Below are 11986 nucleotides of genomic sequence, written 5' to 3' on the forward strand. Positions count from 1 at the left end.
TTTTTGTTTTCAGGATGAGAAATGCGAGATCTTTATACAGCTTTTTTCTTTTTTTCAGTTTTCTCAAAGCGTTTTGACAGCGATACAAAAGCTTCATTAAAGATGTTCCAGAAATCAGATATTGCTAACTCAGACTTTCGTTGTTCCACTTGTTTTTGGCAATGAAACACAAGATATGGATTAAAATACAGTTACCTGCAGCAGATGACTCCGAGAAAAAAAAATCCTTTTTAAAAATCACTGGTGATTCATTATAAGTGTAACAGAAAGTGAGGCTACAAGAGATTTTATTTGATTACCTAACCTTGAATTCTACCTAACTGGATGCGTCACTGCTGCCTTTTGCTCCTTTCTCACTCGTAACACAAATATAGGTATCAGGATATTGTATGAGAAGCTCTCTGTCTTCTGCTGGCTGCTCGTTTCAACATTCTTTTTTTCCTCAGTCACGCTTTTTATTTAAAGTGACTTATGCTTTCAATTCACCCTCTACATATCTTTTAGGACTGAATTTTAAAGGGTCTTTTTAAACTTAATTTTGTGTTTAGCTAGTGAAAATCAAAGGAGCCCTTAAAGTTAGAAATCTATTCATCCAGTTTTCAGAACTAGGTTGTACATAAACAATTCCTGAAAATGAGATTCCTTCATTTAACTATTTCTTTTTTTCTTCTGACTAACCTACCTCTTACCGCAGCAAGAACCACAATTGATTTGTGACTTAATTTCAGTGTGTTTCACTTCTGTCTTTACTGTCAGCATTTTCTTGCATATGACTAAAAAAGGCTCATGTGCCCAAAATATAACCCTTTTCTCTGCCACAGAAATTAGTGGAAGAAAATATACGCTTTCCCTCTCTCTAAATCTTGACTTACATCTGTAGACTATCATAGCTATAAAAACATTACTCAACACGCAGCTCTTTTTTGGCACTTTTATTTTAGACCAGTGTTTTGATAAAAAATCTCAATGTCATTTGCATTGTTTTGTATAATTTCAAATTCCCTGCAGTTCCAAAACTGAAATGTAATCCAGACTTCACCAGTAATGTGATACATAGGAGTGTTAAACATAGCATTAGGATGCTCTTTGACATGATCCTTATGAAATTAAATTGGAAGGAACAAGACAATATGCAACCCAGACTTCTCCTTCCTATTCTTTTTTCTTCCTCCGTCTTCCAAATATTAATTTCTACATTGGCTCTGAAATCCCACAAAAATAAATAAATAAATTAATTAAAATTTAAAAAAGCTTATTATATATAATTAAACAATATACAGTCATTCCTCTGTATTTCAAATTGCACAATAATAGATTCATTGTATTCTTGTTTCTTTAACAAAGAACCAGCAACACAGTCGTCATATTGCCACATTCATTTTCAGAAAAGCAGAACTAACATACATGGAATTATGTCTGTGTAATTTCCAAAAGGAAATGGAAACTACAGGAAACAAATTAATAAGATTAATAAGTTAAGACTAGCATTTTGAGATTCAAATCTCTTTGTCTCTCATATATCTATACCTGAAGTAACCACTTATTGACTTTTCGTTTCTTCAAGAATATAAAAGGAAGAAAGACGTCAAAAATCAGAATATGTATCTAAAATCAACATACCTGCAATTAATCTAACATATATGTCAGGTGGACAGGATAATAGGTTGCCAGTACTTCTATAACCGTTGCTTAATGTGCCAATTAAGAAAATATAACAACAACATAAAGATTCTTAGTAATAAGTTTGAACCAAAGAGGTGCTTTGAGGCCGTATTAATGCTTGTGAAATTCCTTTCAATTCTAGAAAAACAAATGTCACCTAGTCATTTTTTCTGCCAGCCACCTCTGCTTGCTGCTACTTTGCTTCTGTACTTTCTTGGACAGATTCTGGTCACAGCAGCTCATTCCACTATATTTAATTTTTATCATTCATAAAATGGCACTGTCATTAATATGAGTTCAAATGAGAAAAAAAATAATAAATCTGACCATAAATAATATAGATTCAATCCTAATACATTACTACTAAAAGAAAAATCTTGTAGTTGTTTTCACTTTTCCTTAGGGCTCAAAAGTGCCTCCTTTTAATAATAATTTGGTGAGAAATGGCTATGCCATTAATCTCCTGGCTAATACAAAAGCATATACATTTTACAGTTATTTGAGCTAAGAATTCAGGTCTTTTGGTTTACATAAACATGGAAAACCTGCAATATTGTGAGAAACTGGAAATATTTTTTAATAAATAACTAAGAAGATTTTTAGCTTGGAGAAGAGAAGGCTGTAGGGAGACCTCATTGTGGCCTTCCAATATTTGAAGGGAGCATACAAGCAGGAGTGGGTATGGCTGTTTACAGGGATGGATAGTGATAGGACAAGGGGAAATGGTCTTAAACTGAGAGAGGGAAGGTTTAGGGTAGAGATTAGGAAGAAGTTTTTCACCCAGAGGGTGGTGACGCATTGGAACAGGTTGCCTAAGGAGGTTGTGGATGCCCTATCCCTGGAGGCATTCAAGGCCAGGATGGATGTGGCTCTGGGCAGCCTGGTCTGGTGGTTGGTGACCCTGCACATAGCAGGGGGGTTGAAACTAGATGATTACTGTGGTCCTTTTCAACCCAGGCCATTCTGTGATTCTATTATATGATTCTATGAAATTATTTCAGCCAAAAGTTTTGCTACCCAGTTTTCAAGTTTGGCTGTTGATTCTGTCAAAGCAAGTTCAATGCATGCTGGGAATATTTCTAATAATGCTATTTTCACCTTATTTATTTAATAAATATCTAAAATAAGCACCTTTTATTGGTGGGATGAAAGATGAAAGAGGACTAAAAGCTTTTTAGGATACGCAGGGAAGCAGGAGCAGAACAGATGTCCTATATGTTAAGTGGAAAGATTGAAAAAAGCTGCCTCTGAGAAATAGCAATAACAAGTTGAAGGCTTTGGGGTAAAAATTAGGGTCTGAAGCAATAGTGGACATCCGGTGGTCAGAGTCTGTAGCAGGCTGCTTGATCAAAGGGAACCTGTTGGTAAGGCCTTCTTTCTTCAGCTACAAGAAGCACTGCACTCTCAGGTTCTCAACCTGAAGGGGGATTTCAACCACCTGGATATCTACATGGTGGGCTGTCATTAATCTGAGAGACTTCAGGAGTGTGTTGAGGATAACTTCCTGGTCCAGGTTTCAGACAAACTAATGAGAGGAGAAGCATTACTGGACCACTGCAGAGGCCAATAAAGGGGATAAGACTTGAGACACTCTGGGCTGTAGTCACCATGCCTGAGTTTGTGATCTTGAGGAATATGCATCTGGAAAGCAAAGTCAGGAACCATGAACTTCAGAAGAGTGAATTTGTGGCTGTTTAAGGAATAACTGGATGATCCTCTTGCAAGATGTTCTTGTTCTGATACCTGATCTGGTAGTGACAAGACAAAGAGGAATGTTTTTAAATGCAAAAAGGAGATTCAGATTATCTTCTAGGATGAAATCTCTAATTCTCTGCAGAAATAAATGAAAAGCTACGTTCTTTTTGCGTGATTCTCTACTCACAAAGTAGCAATCAGTGGAGTCTGCTCTCTAGCTGCATTTGTTGTACTCAATACTGATGTTAATTTAAAAAGCAAGCATGACAGCTTCCTCACAGATTCTAAACAGCATTGAAACACTAGCAAATTTGGCAAGGTAAAAGCAACATTTTCATCATTTTAAACAGATGAATTGCTCTTTATAAGCAGAAAGCTGGTTTGAAAGTATGTCTGCCTTACGTGGAAAAAAAAAAGAGAAATAAAAAAAAAGAGATCTATCCAATGCTGTCATTTCTGTGGGACATGCAGAAAACTGTGATCTTCAAAGACATGCACAGAATTTAGATGCAATGTGCTGACTGAAATTCATAGGAACATGTGTCCTACCTTAGCTTGTATCTTGAAAATTTGTCTTTTACTTTGTTCAGTTTCAAATATAGTTCAGAATACCTCATCTCTCCTTTGTTTTTTCTTCTTTTTTTTTTCTTTTTTTTTTTTTTTTTCCTTTTAACATAAATTGCCTGAGTATGCACAAACAGAATAAAGACACCTTGAGAACCAGCATGCATTATACTGATGCTTGAATTGATATGGATATAATTAATTCATTATCTTTGAACCACCCGGAGCTAAATGTATTTGATTTTCTTTGTTTTACATGTAAAAGAGAAAACCTATTATTTTCAGCTTAAAGAGAAGAGATTGCCACAATAGACAGTCTCTTCTTAGAGGCTGTTTCTTGACAATATCAATATCATTGATCACATTTCAAAATCATCTGTAAAAAAAAATCAGGTCTTAATCTCACTGTGTTTTATGAATCTGAAGAGGCTCAAGAGCACAGCAAATAATATCATCGTTTGGGAATCAGAGTTTGATTTCTATCTCCTTTGCAAACGTACAAAAGCTGCAAGTAAGAGAACTGAAAAATAAACCAAAAGTTAATTATTTACATTACAACCTGCTCCCCTTCCCACCTTACCCTCATGTTTTTTCTTAAGAAAACCTTTGTTCCTATATTGGTGTAATCCTATGGCCTGATTATTATGACATACTGGAAAAAGAGAAGTCCTAGAGATGAAACTTTGCATACCTATCACACAGCAACAGTATAAGAGAGATGTTATTCTGATGTACTTTAAAATGTTATCTGCCTGTCCTTTTTTAGACACATTTATCACAGTGAAGTGAACCATGTTCAAAAGGATCTAATTGACCATAAACGGAGCATATGTAATTAAACATAAGGATAAATGCTGCAAATGCAAGACGAATTTCACTTGATGATACAGGCAATCATAGAGTAACAGAATATACCAAGTTGGAAGAGACCCACAGGTATCACCAAGTCCAGCTCTCATTTACACACAGGATCCCCAAAAATCAGACCATATGTCTGAGTGTGTTGACCAGACACTTCTTGAACTCAGCAAGCTAGGTGTTGTTACTGCTTTCCTGAGGAGGATGCTCCAGTTCCTGACCACCCTCCTGATGAAGAACCTTCTCCTGACATTCAGCCTGAACACCTGAAGAAATAAACAGGACCTGGCAGTTGTTCATGCTTTCAATACAAAACTTAGCTTGTGACAATAGGTTTTAAGATATTTTTTCTATATTTGTGCTGGAAAGCAGGAATGAACTGCTTTAATTAAAAAGAAACAAATAGTTTATGTAGTAGTTGTTTGCCTAGAGAACAAATTATTCACTGAAAACAATGCTGACAATGACTTTTCTCCCCTAACTCACTTACAGATGCTTTTTCCACAATCTAACTTCATAGGGCCCTTTACAGTATGAACTGCATATGATTAATATTAGCAAATACAGTAAACTTACTTAACTCCTTCATTATTTTAGCTGCCCGGGCTTCTTGCTCCAATTAAAGTCCAATTTCAAATTCAATTTTCTCATCACCTTTTTTTTTTTTTTTTTTTTATTTCTTGAGGCCTTTTATACTCTTTCCCTTTTCTTGAGACCTCATCTAGTATCATCTGTAATTAGGTCATTTATTTTTGTCTCATAATCCTTGGTTATCAAATCTGATGAGTCAACTGTGTCAATTTCAGTTTGTTACTTCTACGTAATTCACAATTTCCAAGGCCAGTCTGTTGAGCCTCACTCCAAAAAAAAAAAAAAAAAATAAAAAAATCCAGAGCTTAATTAGATATCAATAAGCTCTGTCATTTAGAGAGGTACTCCTCACTCACAGAATATGGAATTCTGTACTCACCTACCTACATAAGCAGAATCTCACATGCACATGTAGCGCACACACACAGATGCCTTCAGTCCTCTGCCTGCATCTATGCCTTTTATCAGTCCATTTATGTTATGTTATAAGTCTAACTGTTCTGAAAGCCAAGATGAACATGAGCTTGTGGCATGGTTTTTATTCTTTTAGTCAGCCTGTAACAATTAACACATCATTCTCTTTTCTCTCTAGTAATGCATGAGCAGCTCAGCACATGCCTCCATTAGTCTTTCCCACAATGTCTTCAGAGGCTTCTCTTTTCCTATAGCAATGGTGCTCCAAAATTAATGCCTCCTATATTATGCTGTTGGTCTGCAACACCAGAGGTGGATGTTGGTGGTGTGCCAGTGGAAGCTGAACATTCCTGCCAGTATCCTGTTATGTTTTACTGCTGTTTGACAGATGGCAGCAGAGGGGCAATATGACAGAACGGTGTCTGACATGGAAGTGCGGACATGGAACTGAACTTCCCTTTGTGGGGAAAAATGGTACCCACTGACATTCACTGCTGCTTGCTGAATGTTTATGGAGACCAACCAGTGGATGCGAGCACTGTGAGGCAACAGATGGTGCACTTCAGCAGTGGTGACAGTGGCAGTGGGGCAGCTCCGCTAATGCAGATCTTTATGAGTGTGGCATGCAGGCTCTTGCTCATTGCTGATGAAAATGCATAGTTAATGGTGGTGACTGTGTTGAAAAATAATGTCCTGTATCTGAAAATTTATGAAATAGTGTTATCATGCTGTTTGTTCCTGTTGTAGTTTACACTGGTGTAAATAAGAGGCATTACTTTCAGAGCAATCTAAAGTTGGAAAGACAAGCTTTCCTTATTTTTATCTCAGTTCTACTTATGGCAACATACTGATAGGATGAAATGGTCGTGTCAAACAGAGATTATGCTATTTGAATACTTAAATGTTGCTGTTCATACCAAGAGAATAAATAAATGCAATTAATGTTACTTATTCTCACCTCTCTAGTAATTATTTCATTAAAGTAATACTTATGCTGTCAAGTGTCAGTAAAATCTGCTGACAGAATCTAGATATATCTAGTGCTAATATACTGCACCCACTGACGGCTGTGAAAGGAATATTAGCAGTAACATCAATTCAATGTGTATTTTATACAACTCTTCAGTGCACTAAACTAATAAAAAGAAAAGTAAAAGGAAGCAGCAACTCAAATGATGGGACTACATCTATTAAGCAAAAATTAGCAGGCCAGCTATGCAGCAAATATCCTGCAGGTCCTTCACCCCAATCCATCCCCTTCTCAGAATGCTCCAAAAAGGTGGGCTTGCATGGTTTTACGTGACATCACAGAAGTCTGGAAACAAGATCTTCATCTTCTCTAATGAGACTGGCTATCTTTTCCAGGTAAGAATTTCCTTCAGGCTGACTCATGAAGAAAACATTAGTTAACATTTATCTTCCTTCAAAAAGCTCAGAATTGGTCAGCTAGAAACTCTGTAAATACCCATTTAGATTCTTAAAGTGTGATGACTACATAAACACATTAAAACCACCCAAGTGGGCCTTGCACCTTGAAAGATGACATCAATGAACCTACTATTCTGAAGGCACTTATCACCCCAGTTTTAAAGCTGTATGCCATGCTGTATTTTTAATCTTGTTGCTTGTTGACCTCTGGATGACCCTGCTTCACAAGTACTCAGGAAGGCTCCTATCAAAAGGACAACACATACATATGCATACATATACTACCTACAAATATTCAAGTGGAATCTGGAGAGCTGTCATCATTAACTCAAAAATCTGACCATGTCTCTTTAGTATACTTCCATAAGATCTGTCTTACCAGAGAAAAGCACCTCTCAGCTCACGTCCTATTCATGTCATTACTTCTGGCAGTATGCACATTTATGAACAGCTAGTGGTAAGGATCAAGTAGAAGAAGAGTAAAGAGAGCTCACAAAAGAATCGCACAACCACTTTCTCCGAAATGAATGAATGCATTAGTTCCACAAAAACATGGTGAAATAACCCACAAGTTTTATGTTTTTATTGGTTTTTAAAACGTAAAAAGGCAACAAAAAGTAAGTTTTGTTGCTTATATACCTTAACTACAGTACATATTTTATGTGTGGCCCACAACTCCACTCAGTGCAGCCCAGGCAGACCGGAAGGCTGGATGCCCATGTTGTAAATCGTTATGAGTATCAAACACAGTATCCTTTAAATATTCAGCGGGTCATTCGTGTAACACTCAATTAACTAGCTTCCCACAGCCAGTAAAGCACGGTGCCTTCCACAAACAGTTTACAATCTGAAGTGCAAACACATAAGCAGAGTTCCAGCACCGCCCCGCCGCAGTGAAACCCCTCCTCTCATTGCATGAAGCGGCGCCGGCGCGCCGCGCTCTTTCCTCCCCTCCGTCCCTCCCTCCTCCCGCGGCGGCAGCAACCACGGCGGCGGCAGGACCGGCACCGATGAGGCGCACGTGCGCGGTGTACGGCCGCTGGGGCTGCACCGGCTCTTTGCGGAGGGGCCGAGCGTGGTTGGCAGCCGGGATCAACCGTGGGGGGCGCGGCGCCGGCGGGGCGCGGTTCTCGGAGTGGGGCGGCGAGAAGGGCTGGAAGGGTCAGTCGCAGGGTTGCCCGCAACAGCTGGCGGAGCGCTACGCGGACCTGGCGGCCAGCCACTGCGAGGCGGTGCAGCAGCGGGAGGAGGGAGAGTGGCACAACGCGCAGCTGCGCCTGGAGAACGTGCGGCTGCGACTGGAGAACCGCCGGCTGCGCCGCGAGAACCGCTGCCTCTTCCACCAGGCCTTGCTCGGGAACGGCCCCCACGAGCCCGAGAAGGGCGAGCGGCAGGGATCGGGAGGGGAGGCGGAGGCGCTGAGGGCGCAGCTCGAGAGGCTGCACGAGAAGCACCGCCTCGCCCTGAAGCATCTGCGGCGCTGCCAGGAGCGGGCGGAGCTGGACGACGAGGAGCTGCAGGAGCTGCTACGGGACGACCCGCTGCCGCCGGCTGCTCTCGAACCGGAGGAGCCCCGCGCCGCCCCCGTAGGCGGTCCCGAAGAGAAGGAGGCGGTGCTGCCGTGCTTGGGGCTCGGCGGAGATGGGGGTTGTGCTGTCCTTCCGCACAGCCCGATCTGTGGCAAGTTGCTTTCCGAGCCCGGAGATCGGTGCAGGGTGTGATCCCATCGCCTAAACGTGTGCCACAGCAGCGCTGCAGAAGCCGGGAAAGGGACATTTGGAAGAGGTCGACGCTGTGGTCGAAGAAGGTTTTAAAGCTGCCGTCGTTGTGGAGAGAATCGTCCCTGTTGGCCCCATGTCATCTCAGAGCAGTCAGCTGTTCTGTAGGCAGGATCGTGTAGGCCTCGTAGCACAGAGACTATCAGAAGATGGCTCTGGCCAATTCCTAGTAGTCTGTTATTTCATCAGCTCTCTGGTGAAAGCCACTGGTCCATGGAGTACCACGTTGCCTGGGCATTGAATGAGGAATGGAACCTGTGTCTCTAAGAATGGACTTTGTTTACCCTCACATAAATACTGATTTTTATTTTGCACTTACATAAAACCACAACTGTTAAATAAAAACAAGACCCAGCAAATGGTTATCTCAAGTGTGATTTGTGTCTAGCATTTATTTGGTAATTGTGGGTGAAACATACCTCAGGCCTTTGTAATGCAGTTCCCCAGAGTCCAAGAAACCATCTTTCAGACCTCTCCTCCTTCTGTATCACGTCAGCATAAACCTCTCATAAAGTGCACTAACACTCATGGCTTGTATCAGAAATGTTGTTGCCAGCAGGAGCAGGGAGGTGGCTGGCCCCCTGTACGCAGCACTAGTGAGGCCATGAGTCCTGTGTTCAGTTTTGGGCCTGTCACTGCAAGAAAGTCATCCAGGCCCTGTGCTTTAAGGGATCTGGAGCACGAGTCTTATGAGGAGCAGCTGAAAGAGCTGGGGTTATTCAGTCTGGAGAAGAGGAGGCTCAGGGGAGACGTTATTGCTCTCTGTAAATCCCTGAAGGGAGGCTGTAGTGAGGTGGGGTTTGGCCTCTTCTCCCTTGTAACTCATGATAGGATGAGAGGGAATGGCCTTGAGGTGCACCAGGAGAGGTTCAGGTTGGGAGTTAGGAAAAAACTCTGAAAGAGGGATCAGGCACTGGAATGGGCTGCCCAGGAAGGTGGGGGAATCACCATCCCTGGAAGTATTCAAGAATCACTGAGGTGTCAACTAAGGGACATGGTTTAGTGGGGACATACTGGGGATAGGTGAACAGCTGGACTGGATGGTTATAGAAGGCCTTTCCAACATTGGTGATTCTCTCTCTGGATTTGAAGCATACCATTGCAGAAGTGACCTCATTTGTCTCTAAAGCTGACATTTAGCCTAAACCTTGTGTTGATGGCTGGCAGAAAATGCAGAATAACTTTGAAATTGTCTGGTAAGTTACAGTGTTTATGCATATGAAGTGATTGCAGAAGTGAAAGTCTTTTCTTTTTTTGAAAATCTGTTTCAATGTGAATGAGTTTGTGATCCTGAGTGGCAGTGAGGGACCTGGTTTAGCTGTGAGTCTTGGTAGGGCATGCTGATGGCTGGACTTGATGATGCTGAAGTTCTATTCAACCTAAATGATCCTATAATCTTATGAAGTGCTAGTACAATTGTATGAAGTACTTATATTTTCCTCGACATTTTATTGTCATCTATTTGTTCCTCTTAATTTCTGTTTGCTACCAGATAGGAGTCAAATCTTGAAGTTCTAGCTTTTGTCTGAATGCTACCTCCCTGGTTTGGATGGGAGTGCCTTACGGAGAAGAATTCCTACATTATAGTCAGCATACAGCACCATGCTCTCCTGTTATCTTCCTTTTAGCTTGATCTTTTTAATTCAAAATCATTGCAATTCTATTCCAACGATTTTCAAAACCATGTAATTCAAGCCCGTTTGTTTTTTTTCAGCACAATGTATAAAATCATTAGGCAACACTGGCTGCCTGATCACTTTATTAAACTGCAGTGTTTAAAAACATGAGCATATATTCCCTTAAATTTATTTGTCAAAAAGATATGTATATATTTATACACATACATTTATGTAGTTGAGCAGAGCCCTGAATTCAGTAACATCTTGCATATTTGTTAATATGGCAGAATTGTTTTGTGTTTCTTAAATGCTTAATCTTTTTTGCAGACTTTTACTTACCCTTCTGTCCTGTGCCTCATGTAAACAAAACATGAAGTGTATGTTAACATGGAAGCTGTATGCATGACTGTATTAAAATACCTGACTAAAACCTTCTGGAGCACTGAATGAACTTGATGGCAATTACTTTAAAGCACATGCATTTGAATAAAATGGCTCAGTGTCGGTGTGTATATATGTATATATGCACTCCATTGCTCTTTTGAGACCTAATTTAAGTTTCATTAAGTATTGCACTTTGAAAGAGCCTTTGTCCTCTATACTCATCTTGAATATGTGAGGGCCTTGGGGTGCTTTAGCTGTCCGCAGAGAATAATGAAATAAATTAAATGTCTCTGTATGATAAACTAATGCCATTCAGATCACTCTAATTCAGCTATTTTCCTATCAAAGCAGGCATCTGCTTTACTTTCTTTTCCATGTATCTCCCCATGTTCTGTATCCCATTTTGGTTTTGTTCAGTTCAGCCAAGACTGAGCTGAATGAGGTATTTATGAATTCCAAACTTGGAAATTAATTAAAGAAGTGACTTAGAAGCAGATCACAAAGTAACAGAGTCTCTTTTTGAATGTTTTGAACTGCTGTCTGGTGTCTGCATTGTTGACTGGGAAGTTCAGGTGTTAGTGCCAGGGGAAGTCGTCTTTATGTGTCATATCCAGATTGAATTGAATGATCACTCTAGTTCTGAGGGCCCACATCACAGACAAAGCTGTGGCAGTTAAGAAGTGCGTAAATACAGTCACTCTGATAAGTCAGTAGTCATTTCTTGTGCTGTAATAACTGCCTACAAAAATTACATGGGCTACAGCAACAACAGCTGGTGTGTTTGTATGCAAATTGCTAACAATTAGCTGCACCTGTGCTGTTCTCATTGCTAAATACCCTTTAGTGTTGTCTGTTCCTCATTCAGATCCATGACTCGGTGTTCATGTGGTAATTCTGTTTTTTAGATAGTGACATTCAGTCATTTTCAACCTAATATTACAACACCTTGTTCTCAGCTGAGATTTCCATGACTTCTAATCTTGACTGTTGGAA

At 40.3% G+C, this 11986-nt stretch overlaps 1 protein-coding gene across 1 annotated transcript; it reads left to right on the forward strand.

Moving 5' to 3' along the window:
* Positions 1-7766: 7766 nt before the first annotated feature.
* On the forward strand, positions 7767-9349 carry TUSC1 (tumor suppressor candidate 1). The gene has a single exon (XM_015849910.3). The coding sequence runs from the start codon at positions 8223-8225 to the stop codon at positions 8931-8933; it is 711 nt and encodes a 236-aa protein (XP_015705396.1). The 5' UTR covers positions 7767-8222; the 3' UTR covers positions 8934-9349.
* Positions 9350-11986: the final 2637 nt, after the last annotated feature.

The sequence above is a fragment of the Coturnix japonica genome, chromosome Z (genome assembly GCF_054131305.1).
Source record: "Coturnix japonica strain WE chromosome Z, WE-NBRP24, whole genome shotgun sequence".
Classification (NCBI taxonomy): Eukaryota; Metazoa; Chordata; class Aves; order Galliformes; family Phasianidae; genus Coturnix; species Coturnix japonica.

Bases quoted from the DNA above. Each gene is read 5' to 3' on its own strand.
- TUSC1 (XM_015849910.3), top strand. From the start codon at position 8,223: ATGAGGCGCACGTGCGCGGTGTACGGCCGCTGGGGCTGCACCGGCTCT.